The sequence below is a fragment of the Arachis ipaensis genome, chromosome B04 (genome assembly GCF_000816755.2).
Source record: "Arachis ipaensis cultivar K30076 chromosome B04, Araip1.1, whole genome shotgun sequence".
Classification (NCBI taxonomy): Eukaryota; Viridiplantae; Streptophyta; class Magnoliopsida; order Fabales; family Fabaceae; genus Arachis; species Arachis ipaensis.
This window is the reverse complement of record NC_029788.2, coordinates 128,136,715-128,153,526: the sequence shown is the minus strand read 5'-3', so window position 1 is coordinate 128,153,526 and position 16,812 is coordinate 128,136,715. Positions and strand designations below refer to the sequence as shown.

At 34.7% G+C, this 16,812-nt stretch overlaps 1 protein-coding gene, 1 long non-coding RNA gene and 1 pseudogene across 2 annotated transcripts; 2 read left to right on the top strand and 1 right to left on the bottom strand.

Moving 5' to 3' along the window:
• On the top strand, positions 5,354-9,509 carry LOC107635364 (receptor-like protein 12). Its single transcript, XM_016338833.2, has 2 exons — positions 5,354-8,500; positions 9,192-9,509. Exon 1 carries the CDS (start codon positions 5,400-5,402, stop codon positions 8,496-8,498), a length of 3,099 nt encoding a protein of 1,032 aa, XP_016194319.1. The 5' UTR covers positions 5,354-5,399; the 3' UTR covers positions 8,499-8,500; positions 9,192-9,509.
• Positions 10,376-10,739, bottom strand: LOC110271339. Its single transcript, XR_002361983.1, has 2 exons — positions 10,704-10,739; positions 10,376-10,622 (listed from the first exon to the last, which is right to left on the bottom strand). It is a non-coding gene; the product is annotated as an uncharacterized LOC110271339 (long non-coding RNA).
• LOC107637306 lies at positions 14,900-16,691 on the top strand (annotated as a pseudogene).

Sequence of the window (16,812 nt, the reverse complement as noted above, 5' to 3'; positions counted from 1 at the left end):
TTGGCCGATCCAAATACAATGTCATCAACATAAACTTGAACAAGGAGTATATCATCATTAGATGCTTTAATAAATAAAGTAGTGTCGGTGGTACCCCTTTGAAATTGATTTTCCAACAAGAAGGCACTAAGCCTTTCATACCAAGCTCTTGGAGCCTGTCTAAGACCATAAAGAGCCTTAGTTAGTTTGAAAACATGATTTGGAAACTCTTTATCCTCAAAACCGGGGGGTTGAGCCACATACACTTCTCTATCAATAAAGCCATTAAGGAAAGCACATTTAACATCCATTTGAAACATTTTAAAAATCCTTATGGGCAGCATAGGCAAGAAGCAATCTAATTGCTTCCATTCTAGCTACCGGAGCAAAAGACTCATCAAAATCTATACCCTCTTCTTTATCGTAACATTGGGCCACTAATCTAGCCTTGTTACGAACAACTTGTCCATCCTCACCAAGTTTATTTTTAAATACCCATTTAGTACCCGTAACTTTCTTACCATCCGGATGGGGTACTAGAGACCAAACCTCATTTTTGTCAAATTGAGCAAGCTCTTCTTGCATGGCTTTGACCCATGATGGATCTTCAAGCTTGTTTGACATTGTTGGGCTCCATTTGTGACAAGAGAGCGAAATTGCTAGGTTCGGTTTGCCTTTTGGTGGAGGATCTTGTTGTTACACCTTGAGAGGGATCACCAATGATGAAGTCATGAGGATAACCCCTCATGGACTTCCATTCTCTAGGTTTTCGGACAGGTGTAGAGTTTTGATGAACTTCTGGTGGTCTCACTGTTTCAGTTTCTCGTGCCTGCTCAGGAGACAAAACGGAAATGTCTCATCCAATCTGACGAGACAAAACTGGGCTGACAGATTCCTCATTTTGAACAGATTTGAGATTTTCTTTGCTTGTTCCAGCTTCTTCACCATCTGAATCATTATCTATCACAGTATTGGGAATTAAGTTAGAATCACAAAAAGTAACATGTATGGATTCCTCTATAGTCCTATGCTCGTTGAGATAAACTCTATAGGCCTTGCTTGTGGTGGAATATCCAACAAACATTCCTTCATAGGATTTTGGATCAAATTTTCCAAGATTTTCTTTATTATTAAGCACAAAGTATTTGCATCCAAAAACATGAAAATACTTAGATTTGGAAGGGTTCCTTTTCATAGCTCATAAGGGGTTTTCTTCAACCCTTTTCTAATGATTGTCCTATTCAAAATGTAACAAGCTGTATTTACAGCTTCAGCCCATAAAAATTTAGAAATCTCATTCTCACAAAGCATGGCCCTTGTCATCTCTTGAAGGCTTCTATTCCTTCTCTCAACCACCTCATTTTGTTGAGGTGTTCTAGGGCATGAAAAGTTATGAGAAATTCCTAAGTCATCACAGAATTTTTCAAAATCTTGATTTTCAAATTCTCTTCCGTGATCACTTCTCAAATGGGCAATTTTTAAATCCTTTTCATTTTGAATTTTCTTGCAAAGAGTGGAGAAGGCATGAAAAGCATCATTTTTATGAGCAAGGAAAAGTACCCAACCAAATCTAGAGTAATCATCTACTACCACAAGACCATAGTGTTTACCTCCTAAACTTTGAGTTCTAGTAGGACCAAAAAGATCAATATGTAACATCTCCAATGGCCTTTTGGTTGAGATTCCATCTTTTGATTTAAAAGAGGATTTTACTTGTTTGTCCAATTGACAAGCATCACAAGTAAGATCCTTATCAAACTTGATGTTTGGAATTCCTCTAACCAAATTCTTTTTGACTAGTTTAGAAATTTGGTACATGCTAGCATGACCCAACTTTTTATGCCAAAGCCATTTTTCAGATTCAAGAGAGGTAAAGCATGTTACATTTTGTTCTTTTAAATCTTCAAGAGTCAATCCATACACATTATTGCATCTTTTATCTTCAAATAAAATATCCCCAGTTTTCTCACAAACAACCAAACATACAAACTTTCTAAAAATAACTTCAAAATCCAAATCACACAATTGACTAACACTAAGTAAATTATGTTTCAAACCATGTACAAGAAGGACATCATTTATACAAGATGAAAAATTTTTACCAACTTTCCCAACAGCCACTATTTTTCCTTTTGCATCATCACCGAAAGTGACAAGTCCTCCATCATATTCATCAAGCTTTATGAAGAAGGTTGTCTTTCCGATCATATGCCTAGAGCATCCGCTGTCCATATACTACATATTCTTCTTCCGTTTGGATGCTAGGCATACCTGATTTACGTGATCTGCCATGAGACACGGTTGTGACTTAGTCTCAGATTCTTCATCATCATCATCTGAGTCATTTTCTAAATCTTCCCATGATGCCATCAGTCCCTTCTTCTTCCCTCTTTTAGGCTTCTCCTCCTTCTTTAACTTGGGACAATCAGATTTGAAATGCCCCATTTCCTTGCAGTTGTAACAGGTTACTTTGCTAAGGTCTTTCTTCATTTTCCTTGAGCTGCTGCCTTTGCCTTTGAGCTTCATCATTTTCCTGAATTTTTTTGCAAATAACACAAATTCATGTTCAGAGGAGTTATCACTGGATTCATCATCCAGAAGGTTAGTCACAGAAGAAAAAGCAATTCCTTTCTTTTTTGAATCTTTTTTCAAATAGGTGTTTTCAAAAGCAAGAAGATTTCCTCTCAAATCATCACATGTCATGGAATCTAAGCTACTGCTTTCAGAAATAATTAAAGCTTTTATTTCTCACTCTTTTGTGAGACATCTCAACACTCTCCTCACAAGCACAGAATCAGGATATGTAATTCGCAGAGCATCTAAGCCAACAATGATGATGTTGAATCGTTCAAACAGCTCATCAATGGACTCTCCTTCCTTCATTGCAAACATTTCATACTCTCTGTTCAACATGTATGTTCGAGTCTTCTTTACAATGGTGATTCCTTCATGAGTGATTTGCAGTTTGTCCCAGATTTCCTTTGCCGTTGTGCATCGTGATACCCGTCGGTACTCCTCAAAGCTGATAGCACAGTTGAGCAGGTTTACTGCCTTGGCATTTAACTCCACCTTCTTCCTATCTTCCTCGGTCCAGCTTGCTTCTGGTTTGAGAGTGACTACTCCTTCAGCACTTGTGTTAGTTGGAAATTGAGGGCCTTCCAAGATGATCTTTCAGAGTCTATAGTCTACTGCTTGCACAAAAATCTTCATTCTTTCTTTCCAATAGATATAGTTTTTCCCATTGAAAAGAGGTGGTCTGTTGCTTGACTGTCCTTCTGTAAGGTTGTAGGACACCAGATTAGAGCCACTGCTTTCGGCCATTTGGATCTTTTCTCCAAGCTGCAAAGCTTGATCTCTTTGAGACCAAGCTCTGATACCAATTGATGGTTTCAGTGGCTAAGAGAAGGGGGAGTTGAATCTTAGCCCCTTTTTTTGCTTGGTAACACTTGCTGAACTTTGAGGAGACTTTTCTATTTTTATCTCGTCCCTAGCCACGAGACTTTTTCTTTTTGTCTCGTCACTTGGCACGAGATAATTTTTGGTTTTAGCTCTTGTGCAGTAGAAACAGAAATGGAGTAGTAGAGAAAGAAGATTACACCCAGATATATCCTAGTTCAGCTGCTAAGTGCAGTGCAGCCTACATCCAGTCTCCATCACAACAATGATGGAATTTCACTATAATCAACTTGATTACAAACTGTAAAGTGCTAACCCAACTTATAAGGGGATTCCCACAGAATCATGAAACACAACATAGATGAACAAAGGAACTCTAAGGACATCTAAGGCTTTTTCTTTTAATTTTGCACTCTCTGCCTTTTTCCGCTCTATGGCTTTTTCATACAAACCTCACTGTTTGCCTTTTTCCATGAGACTCAAGACATGACAAAATTAAACAGAAAAATACAAAACAGAATACATTGAAGGAGAAGAAAATCTGTAAGCTTAGGTAGCTCTGAGAATCCTGTGTCTTGCACTCTCACTGCTTACTTCTAATTCCTTGCTCCAAACAGTGGCTGTTCTCTCTTTTTATAGAAGAGGGAAGCTTCCACATTTGAAACCAAAATCCAAGCTTAACTCCTTCTTCCTTCACATGCAACCGGTTCGGCCAGAGAGAGAGAAGAGATAACTCATGCAAAACCCAACATGCAATTACCTCTAGTCCTTCCTTGGTCATCACTCTTCATCAATCCGAGCGCTCCATCCTTGGCTTGCTATCCAAGATGGATTTCTGGCCCTTGATGCTTCATGATGATGATGGCTTCATCTGCTCCAATCTCTACCTCTTCCATCATTTCGCCACTCTAGCTACTTCTTGTGGTGGTTGAGCAGAATCAAAAACAAGCCATGCCTCCAAGAATCTCTTCCTTGCTGGCCGAATCTACTTCTACCATTTTTACGAAAGTATAGTAAGAGTTAGAGAAGTATTGAGCGCTTATGTATAGATGAGAAAATTGACATAAAATTAGTGGAGATAAATGTCAGAGTATTTGTTCAAAATGCAGGATCATTGTGTCAACTTCAATTACAAATTTTTGGGAACATTTTTCTTAATCTTTTTTAACCATTGAAACAGTAAAATGTAATATTTTACGATTAATTTTATAAGTGAGGTAAAAAAAAATAAAAAATATTAAAAAATTAAAAATTATATTTTATTTTTTTAATTATTAAAAAAATTGAAAGAGTTAATTTTTTAAATTTTTTCATTTATTTGCTACCCTAGTTTGAAATATTCACGAAAGTGCACAATCTATTGAAAGGGATAAGGGATAAGGAAGGTAATTTTTCTTGCCCAAAATATAGGAAAGAATAATTCACTATACTTTGCATATACTATTAGCTATTAAAGTCAATTATTAATATAAAATATATGTTAAAATATAAATACATATTAAAAATAAATTCAATCACACATGTATTTATATATAAATACATTAATGACTGATTTTGGTTTATGAATATCATTTTTGAAGAATAATATTTATATATTTGAGAGTATGTATATAAATATAAATGGTATTTTAAAAATATTTATTATTATTCACTTGTACGTACCCAAACATTACTGTAGGAATATATGTTTGGTGTTGACTGTTGAGGCTCTCATATAATGCAACGTACATCAAACTTGTTAAGTCAATAGTTCAAGTCATGAGTATAGAGTAAGTTGAGTGAGTGGAAGCATTTAGGCCACACATGACAAGTTATTTATATTAATATTGGATTTATTATATATCTTTGGTTTGAATTAGTCTTTCTGGAATTTGCTGTCCTCATTATGTATTTTGTGAGTATAATATGCGTTGATTATTTTGTTAATTTGAATCAGTTATTATAAATTGGAAATATGGCCTTAGGTTGTTGAGCACACACATATGATATGATACAACAACTTGAAATATTGTGTGGTTGGAGTGATGATGATGAATGGTGTAGTTTATTTGGTGTTGATGGTGCAGCTACTTGCATGGACCAGCAGTGCAGCGGTGGTGGCAAGTGGGAAGTGCATTGAGAGTGAAAGGCAAGCTCTGCTTTCTCTCAAACGTGGCTTCAATCTCACCCATGATGATGATTGGCTGTCTTCATGGGGAGATGGGGAGCAGCAGAAGGATTGTTGCAACTGGGAAGGCGTCACGTGCAGCAACCACACAGGCCATGTTCTCATGCTTCATCTTCAGGGTGATGGTTACACTCGTGGATCCATAAGCCCATCACTGGGTGAGTTACATCATTTGAAGTATTTGGACCTTAGTGGTAATCACTTTACTCACACTCCATCCATCCCTCCTTTCATTGCCTCTTTAACATTTTTGACACACCTCGATCTCTTTTCTTGTTCCTTTGGTGGAAACATACCCCCTCAATTGGGAAATCTACTCTTCCTCGAGTATCTTGATCTTAGTTCCAATAATCTGGTTGGAGGATTTCCTCTTCAACTCACAAATATGTCATCCTTGACATATTTGGATCTTAGTCATAATAGCCTTAATGAAACAATGCCACCCCAACTTGGAAATCTCTTATCCTTGGAACATCTTGATCTAAGTGCAAATGCATTCACCGGAACCATTCCTAGTCAATTCAAAAACCTTTCTCGTTTACAGTATCTTGACCTTCATTACTGGGACAAAACCATGTCATTAAGTTCAGATTTACAATGGCTATCTGAGCTTTCAACCATGAGGTATCTTTCACTTCCTAGGGTGAATCTAAGTGGTGCCAGCAATTGGCAACAACAAGTGAGTAGCCTTTCTCATCTTCAACATTTAGACTTGCATGGTTGCAATCTTGTTGATTCCGTGCTCACTTCATCACTTGCATCCACTTCTCTCTCATCTGTGGATATCTCTAACAACTCTCTAAGGGATGCATCCTTGATATTCCCCTGGTTAATGAATTCCACTCGTAACCTTGTTACTCTCATAATGAATGATAATGGTTTAACAGGAACCATTCCAGAAACATTCGGGGACAACTTGAACTCCCTTGAGGAGTTAAATCTTGCAAATAATGAGCTCAAAGGCCAAATACCTCTATCCTTGTTTCATAGTTGTAATTTGGCATGGCTTGACCTATCCAACAACAACTTGACAGGGGAGTTCCATGAATATATTCGAGAGTATTCTCGTTGTGCTCATAAACCCTTAAAATTCTTGGAGCTGGTATGGAATGAAATTACGGGGATGGTGCCTGACCTCTCTCAGCTTCAATCTTTGCAAGAGTTACGACTTGATAACAACAGATTAAATGGAAGCATACATGAAGGTATTGGACAACTATCCAACTTAACTGAGTTAAGCCTTGGAAATAACTTTCTGACAGGTTTGATATCTGAAGCTCATTTCTCAAGACTTTCCCATCTTGGCACTTTGGATTTGTCTCATAATGCATTGGCTTTTAATGTTAGCGTCGATTGGATTCCCCCTTTCAATTTAACTAACATTTATTTGGCCCGTTGCAAGTTGGGGCCTGACTTTCCAACATGGCTTCATACCCAAACCATGATTGACAATTTGGATATTTCCTGTGCTGGAATTTCTAGCACTGTTCCAAATTGGTTTTGGGAACGCCTTCCTTTTATGATGTATTTGAATATTTCTCACAACCGTTTTCCAGGAAAAATTGAAGACCCACCTATTGTTTCTTATTATGTGTTTGTAGTAGCTTTTGATTCTGACCCACATCTTTCAATTGATTTGAGCTTCAATTTATTTGAAGGCCCAATTCCAGCAATCCTTTCAACTGCTTCAGAAACTTTTTTGTCCAATAACAGATTTTCACTTGCAAATCCTTTTTTATGTGCAAACTTGACCAAATCCATGAGATTTATGGATTTGTCAAACAACGACCTTAGAGGAGAACTTTCGGATTGTTGGAGGGGTTTTGAGTCATTGGTCGTCCTAGATTTATCCAATAATCAGTTTTATGGAAACATGCCAAAGTCTTTGGGGTCATTAAGAAATATCAAGTCAATACATTTAGGAGGGAATAATTTTTCAGGAAAGATACCATCATCCTTGCATAATTGCACACAACTACAAATTTTTTATGCTGCACGTAATAAGTTGTCAGGAACAATACCAACCTGGATTGGGGATAATATTCCAAAGCTACTTGTACTTAGCTTACATTCCAATAACTTTCATGGTAACATTCCATTAAGCATGTGCAATCTCGATGAACTTCGTGTCTTGGACCTCTCTTTAAATATTCTGTCTGGCAGTATACCTAAATGCATAAGTAATCTGTCTGCTATGGCCACTCAAGCAAAATCAAATGCAACGATTACTCATGACTATCATTATGAATATCGCGATGGGTTTAGCCGTACTGACTCTGAAGTTTCCGGAGTTTATAATGATAGCGCATCACTGACATGGAAAGGGAAAATGTCAAAATATGGAAGCACCCTGGGATTGTTGAGAAGTATTGATTTCTCCAGCAACAGGTTAACAGGGGAAATACCAACTGAGATGATGACTCTTATTGGCTTGGTTTCTTTAAATCTTTCAAGAAACTTGTTTAGTGGACACATTCCTTCAACTATTGGACAACTGAAGTCAATAGATTTTCTTGATCTATCCAGAAATCATTTGTCAGGAACAATTCCTTCACAGCTTGCTCAGATTGACGATCTCAGTGTTCTTGACTTGTCATACAATGATTTATCCGGAGAAATCCCACTTGGCACGCAACTTCAAACTAGGGATGCATCTGCTTATGCAGGAAATCCAAAACTTTGTGGTGCTCCCCTCAACAACACTTGTCCCATTCATGGTCACCAGATCAGTGAACATGATGCTGATGGTGATGATGAACAATTTGTAAGCGAGGGGTTCTACATTGCTATGGCTGTTGGATTTGTTATGTCATTTTGGGGATTTTGCTTCTCATTGATTTTGAAGAAATCTTGGAGATATGCTTATTTCAAGTTGTTGAGTGATGTCTATGACACGCTCTATGTATTTACAGCGATCAAGGTGGCCAAATTCAAAAGGATCAGATCTCAAATATGAAGGTATGCACCGTTTCCTTTTCTTCTAGTTTTTATTATTATTGATATAGTTGTTATATTCATAATATTGATATATCAAAAAATTAATATCTGCTCTATGTAAATGAAACAAAATATAGTAGTGCTAAAATGTTAAAATGTACTTTATAGTTGAAATTTCAAATTGGACACACCAAACAGTTTATTATTGTTTTTTAATGGTTAAAACATAGCTTAGTTGATTAATTCCTAGCTAAAACAGTAGCTTACGTATAAAATATGGTTAGCGTTTTTGTTACTCTGAATATGTGCTACCTGTTGCCATTATTGCAAATGGTGAATTTTACTGAACATAATTCCAACTAATTAAAATTATTTATGACTGAACGTGAATTTTAGTGCAAACGGTGAATTTTACTGAACATGAATTTTACTGCAAATGCTGCGTGTCTTAGTGTCATGAATAAGATATTGTTTATGTTTTTCACTTTTTATACATGCATGTTCATCACACGGCCCTTTTATTTATTATATATTTAGGCTTTATATATATACATTCTTACATATACAATTGTAATCATGTGAACCTGTTCTTGTGTTAATAATATATGTATATGGGATATGGTTTTATGTTATTTAAATATATATTTCTGCTCTTTAACACTTTTATATATTTTGAATATTACCTAACATGTAACGATGTCATATGTTTCAGGCAAAAGCACACAGTATCTTCATGCATGTGTATATCCATTTGGAAGGAGACCAATAACATTTAGTGATGCAGTTAATATACGAAAAAGTTTGTTAATATAATAAGTATTATGTTTGCATATTTTAGCGCTGTTTAGGTTTACTGCTGTAGCTGCAGGGTGGAGTGTGGAAGAGGATGCTTTTTCACATTTCACCTATATTGCATAGTATTTGTTAATTGTTATTAGTGTGATTATCAAACTTAGCCTCGTTTTATTGCTGTAATTTATTTTCGGGGACGATATTAAGTGTTAGTTATTATGGAAGTGCTTGTGGACTTGTGGTAGTTCTGTTTTTTTTTAATTTCTGCTTACCTAATCTATTAGGCTGAATTACGATGTTTATTTTATAATCAGCTATACTACTTAAAAATTGAAAGTTTAAAATTATTAGTAGGGCCAACAACGAGTAGAATTTAGATTCTACTCTTCTATTTGCGAGTTTAATTTTTGGGAAAAACTCAGTATACAAGCGATTAAGGCTTGTAACTATTACAAGTTTATTAACGCCTAATCCACTAAAACGCGTTGCAACTCCTACGTCACTTACACGCGCTATACAAAGATCTCGCGTTTGTATAACTACCAAATTTAAAAGATTTGTTTCCTTCTTTGTTTTCCTTCTTTCCAAATTTCATCGTTCTTCTTCTCGCGCGTCTTCCCCTGATTTTTCGATCGTTCTTTTCTTCTCCTTTCTCATTGGTTTGTTCTTCGTCATTGACGTTAGTTCTTCTCTCTGTAACTCCAGCTTCGTTTTTTTTTTCGATTTTCTGGTTTCTGAAATCAAAGTTTGAACTCGTTTTGAAGATAATAGATGATTCAACCTCAGATTGTCAGCACATATATGGGTTCCAATCTATCTGGATCACCACTTCATATTATAGTACCTATAAATCAGACATTTTGAATACACCAGAGAGAATTTAATTAATTTTGGTCTTGTGGACAACAAGTGGCTTTCTGGTAGTGTTGGGTTAAAATCTGCAGCAGAGGTGTAAATTTAATTTTTTATCGGGTGTATTTATAGTCTGTGTTTGGGTGTATTATGCAGATCTCTATGCAGACCGTCATATATGGGTTCCAATCTATCTGGATCACCACTTCATATTATAGTACCTGTAAATCAGACATTTTGAATACACCAGAGAGAGTTTAATTATGGAAAAAAATTTACTTATAATTGGATCAAATATATTTACACCATGTGTTCAATTTCTTACAAGAGTATATAACAGTTACATTAATCAGTGACAATATCATTAGAATCTATCTGACAAAATGGACTCAATAACAATGAGGATGGCCTGGACAGTCTTATTGCATCACTTCTCCTCGCTCATATTTCTGAATTTCTCACTCAACAGATGGGTTGCACACTTTAGGTCTTTGATTTGCTGTAAACAAAGCAAAATTAGAGTTAGATATATTTCTATTATGAAAAACTGATTTGGTCGAAGACATATATTTGTTCTTACATTTTTTTCAGCTTGGTTTCTGCCTGCCATTTTTTCTGAAATGAAAAATACACCCATAAATATCAGTCAGATATCACTCAAATACACCCAAATGATTACAGAAATACACCCAAAGGATTACAGAAAATACACCCAAACGGTTACAAGAATTCACCCAAACGATTATAGGAATACACCCAAAGGATTTAAGAAAATACACCCAAAATTCGTTGAAGTACATCTTATGCATAATTCAGAACTCTTTCTCTTTCTCCTCCTCATCTTCTGCTGCTTCTTCTTCTTCAAAAACGATTTTACCATGAAAAATCGAAAAAAAAGAGAAAACAGAGAGAAAAGACGTAAATGAAGAAGAAGAAAAAGAGGAAAACGAGGAAGAAGAACGTGCAGAAACGAAAGAAAAGGAGAAGAAGAAGAGTAAGAGGAAGAAGAACGTGCAGCAAGAAGAAGAAAAAGAATTTTAGAAACCATGAAAATCGAAAAAAAAACGAAGAGGAAGAGGAAGAGGAAGAGGAAGAGGAAGACGAAGACGAAGAAGAAGAAGAAGAAGAGAAGAAGAAGAAGAAGAAGACGAAGAGGAACCGTTTGAGTGGGGCGCGTGTAGTTACGCTCCATTCAAAATGAGTTAATGCGCGTGTTAATGAAGTTTGGGCTGATAACTTGTAAAACTTGTACGGCCTTTTTACTTGTATGTGTAGCAGGCCCCTTAATTTTTTTTAAAATTTAACCTTATCTTATTTGTAAATTAAGAATCCTTAACGCTAACTCTATTCATATCTTAAAGTTCTACATTCAACTTTATCCAATCTTATATGCAATAAATTAATTATTTTCAATCACACCCAATATTTAATAGTTAAATTTGATCTCTATCAACTTCATTATACATGTATAATAATTTTTAATAAATACTATACTATATTAGAAGTACAAATTGGTTGAATAGGATTAGGTCTAAACTCACATCCGACCCTACTCGCAGCTCAATCCGTTCTATTCTAGTGTTCTTAACTAGATCCTTAAGGTCAGGTTATCAATCCTATCCAAAAAAATTGGGTTGAATTGGATGCCCATCAATAAGATTAGTATTATGAGTCCAATTTACTATGAAGCCATATAAATAACTGTTAAAGACGAATTTATCGAGAGAAAGATACTTTAAATAGGATTTGATTAAAGAATAAGAATGTTGTTTAAAGGGAATAAATAAAAAAATATTTAATTTTTAATGCATTGAATGTATCAACAAAATTGAAAAAATTAATATTTGTTTTATATTTTCTTTATTTTTCTGTAATATCTTTACGTAGTATTTTTAAGGCACTTAATTAACAACAACCTTTATTAACAACAACCTTTAAAATATTATGCTGTCAGCACTAAGCTATCAGAATTACAAGCATAAATTTTTTCTCCAAATTGTGGATAGAACTTATATGAACATGAATTCGTGTTGACTATGGAATTAGAGAAGACTTGAGCTTATGGACTTGAACTTCCAATCCAAATTTAATTAAGTGCACCAGCACCATAAAAATTGACCATGTACAGGAGAAAATTGACACAAAGTTAGTGGAGATAATGTCATTAGTTTTTGTCCAAAATGAACAAATAGTGTCAACTTCAACTACAAAATTCTCTCATTTATATGCTGAAATATTCGCACAACACCAATATAAGGGATAAGGAAACCAATTTTTCTTGCCCAAAATGCACGAAAAAACAATATTTATATATTTTAGAGCATAAATATAAATGATATTTTAAAAATATTTATAATCATTCATTCTATTATTTTTGTTTATTTTTAAATATTAAAATTAAAAATAATAAATATACTATAAAATCATATAAATATTTCAACGTAATAGCAAATTCTAATAAAATTTTTCCTAGAGTTACCATGATACAAGTTAATTCTAACAGCTAATTTCCTACAGTAACATGGTAGATCTACATAATACATACAAATAAAATGGTGATCAGATGTGTAACAAAAAAGACTTATTCTCTTAATTTCTTCTTATATAGCTAAGTTATCGCCTTCGAGTCCTTTAGTATAAAACGGTTTGGTGTGTGGCATACTTTCCATGAAAAACCTTTAAACAAATGTATAAAAATGGGGTTGTTCTTGTTTTATTTTAAAATCACATCCTTTTCCTGTTTTAAAATTTTATTCCATCAGTGGATTTCTTTAATTTAAGCAATTAAATTAAGCCACTCGAATTTGAAGTTGGAGTTGTATGCCAGCGAAATTCTTATCTTCACATAGTATTATTAATTTTTTATTCATAATAAATATTTTTAAAAAAATTAAGAATAAATAATTCAATAGTGTGATGATCATGATAAGTTGACTTGTTAAGTCAATAGTTCAAGTCATATGAGTATAGAGTACGTTGAGTTAGTGGAAGCATTTGGGCCACACTTGACAAGTTAATATCTTTGGTTTGAATGTCTTTGTCGAATTTCCTGCCCTCGCCTACTTTTTGTGAGTATACAATCAAATAAAATGGTGATCAGATGTAATCATTTTCTTCTTATATATCTAAGTCATCACCTTCGAGTCCTTTAGTATAAAAACCGTTCGTGTGTGTCATACATTCCATGAAAAACCTTTAAACAAATATATAAAAATGGGGTTGCTCTTGTTGTCTCTTGTTTTGTCAATGCAATTTCTTCCTCTTCTTTATTCGCTCTTGTCATTACTATTAGAGCAACTCCAATGCTAAGAAATAGAGTTCATCTTCTAACATATGGGAACTCAATTACTATTGGAGTGAAAAGGAAAAGAGGGTTCTTCACGGGGATCAAAGTTGAAAGTCCCTCTAAACAGGGACTTGCAACAACCAATAAAATCATGCCATGTGGTAAGTTAATAAAAAAAATAAAAAATATATTATATAATATTGAATTATTTTGAATTTATAAATTTAAATAATATTATTATAAAAAAATAATAATTATATTAATTTTAATTACTTTAATTAATTAATTAAGTGGGACCACAATAGGGATTAAAGTTAGTTCCTTCTAATGGAGAAGAGAGAGATTCTTTGAGTTCCTATTTATTGGTAATAACACAAAATCTGATGTGGAATCACTTTTTATGACAGGTGGGCTATAAATAGGGACTGAAATGAGTTCCCTACTGGAGATGGTCTTATTGACTATGATGCACGGATATTGACATAGACACGAGACATGACACGATACGGGACATGTTGACACATAAATTTTAAAATTTTATAAGATATAGAGATAAACATATATATATAAAATATAAAATATTTTATAGATGAATTGTAATGATATTTTGTTATTTTATTGATATTAAAACATAAATTATTTTTTAATTATTTTTAATATCTTATTTTAATGATATAAAGTATTTAAAATATTTTTTGTTTTAATAAATAATAATATACGCTACTTCTAATTTTATTTCAAAAATATATGTTAAGAACTGAACACACGATGGTATTTAGGTGTGTCCAAACGTGTCCGGAGTAGAATCTTGTGTTTTTTAGTAAGACATAGTTAAACACAGCAGATACACGTGTCAGACAAGTGTCATATCCGAAATGTGTCCAATATGTGGATACGGCAACAAAGTGTCTGTGCTTTATAGATTATTGCAAATGGTTCAGCTTCCCTTCATCATCATGCATATCACGAAGATGAAAGCCGTACCTTGTTGCAATTTAAGCAAAGCTTTGTGATTACTGAGTATGCTTCTTAGGATCCTCTGAGTCATCCCAAAACAACTTCTTGGATTCCAACACAGATTGCTGCTCGTGGCATGGCGTCCATGCGATGAGCTGAAAAGGTAATGTGATTGGCATTGATCTTAGCAGCAGCCAATTCTTTGGTGAAGTCCCACCTCAAATTTCGCATTTGCGCAACCTGTTGATTCTTGATTTGCGTAGTTATTTTGAGTATATTCTTCCAAATCCAATCAACAAGTTGCAACTCAAGATATCCACTCTAAGAAGCTTGATTCAAAATGCAACTAGTCTTGAAGTCCTCCGTCTTAGTTTTGTGACTATTTCATCTTCTATACCTGATATGCTCACAAAACATTCCTCCACTTGAGGAGTTAGATTTGTTTTCATGCAATTTAAGTGGGGAAATTCCATCTTGGATAGTGAACCTAACTAGTTTACATTTTCTGAATCTTCAACAAAACAACCTTAGATGTGAAATTCCGCACTCTCTTTTTACACTAGAGAATCTTGCTTTTCTTTCTTTAGACAACAATGAGTTGGAAGGACGGTTGGACCTTGATATGTTTTTGAAGCTCAAAATGCTTTCTTTCTTGGGTTGTCATACAACAAACTCACTCTGTTCCCTGGAAAAGATTTTAAAAATGTAACTCTCCCTCCATTAGAAGCTTTATCCTTGGCGTCATGCAATTTGGTGGAGTTTCCCCCTTTTATTCAAGAACTGGATCCGTTGGGAAGTATTGATGTGGGAAACAATGATATAAAGTCAATACCCTGTGGGATGTGGAGAAAAAGAAATCTCCAGAGTTTGTTTGCTTATGGCAATTCATTGACAGGAAGAATATCCCCATTGATTTGCAATTTGAAATCACTTGTGATTCTTGATTTTTCCTATAATAACTTAAGTGGTGTGAGACCTTCATGCTTGGGAAGCATTAGCCAATCTCTTCAAGCTTGGATGCTCCAAGGAAACAAATTGGTTGGCCCCATTCCTCAAACATATATGGCTGGGAGTAACCTGAAGATGATTGATTTCAGCAATAATACCTTGAAAGGTAAGCTACCAAGAGCTTTGGTCAATTGTAAAAGGCTAGAATTTCTTGATGTGAGCCATAACCAAATCAATGATTCCTTTCCTTATTGGCTGAGCACTCTTCCAGAGTTGAAAGTTATTGCTTTACGATCTAATGAATTTCATGGAGCTATAATGTGCCCAACAAGATGCACATTTCTCAAGCTTCATATCATTGATCTTTCTCACAATGAATTCTCTAGAAATTTGGCTCCAGAAATGATTAGGAATTGGAATCCGTGACAGCTTCCAACATAAGTCAACTACAATATGAGGACAGCACTATTCAATTTCCAAATCAGTATTGGTTTAGACTTTAGAGACATTTCCTATTCATTCACAATGTCTAGCAAAGGGGTTGTTATGGATTATCAGGAGCTTCAACAGGACTTCTATTTTATGATAGCCATTGATCTTTCAAGCAACAAACTCTTTGGAGAAATTCCAAATGTCATGGGGGATTTGACGCGTCTTGTTTTGCTCAACTTGTCAAATAACATGCTTTCTGGCAATATTCCATCATCCTTTGGAAAGCTTTCTAATCTTGAAGCATTGGATCTTTCTCGCAATCGCCTCTCAGGACAAATTCCTCAACAGTTAATAGGACTCAAATTTCTGGAGTTCTTTAACGTGTCCTTCAACAATCTCTCAGGTCCAATACCAGAAAGTAAGCGATTCAACATATTTGAAAACAATTCGTTCATGGGAAACCGAGGCCTTCGTGGGATGCAGGTGTCTAAAAAATGTGATCATGCTAAGCCTCCACCACTTACATTTGATGGTGATCAAGACTCCAAATCAGAACCTTTCTTCAACTGGAAAATAATTTTGATTGGCTATGGTGGTGGACTTGTTGCTGGGCTAGCATTGGGAAGTGCTTTCAGCCAAGACATATTTATGTGCTTGAAGATGGTGTTTTGAGTCAAAATCAAGAAACAGGAATTCCTACCATGCATTGGTGTTAGTGCAGGCATAGTTGGATGGATGAAGAGTACTGTTTGTTGTCTAAAATCTAGAAACTAGAGCTTATAGTTAATAAGAGTATGAACTCAATTTCCTTTACGTTTATACTTTCAAGTTACTGTTGTGTCTTTTTTAGTTAATACAATTGTGTTTAGCAAGTGTGAGATGAAAAGTTTTTAGATGTTTCTAAAGTACGTAAATCATTATTACTCTGCACTATTCAATTTTTATTCATTTATTTTGGGTAGTACTCTGCACGATTCATTATTTCAGATAGAGATAATATAGTTATTACACATTGTAGAAGGGAAAAAAAGAAGGGAGACAAAAAACTTTATTCAGATTGGGAAAC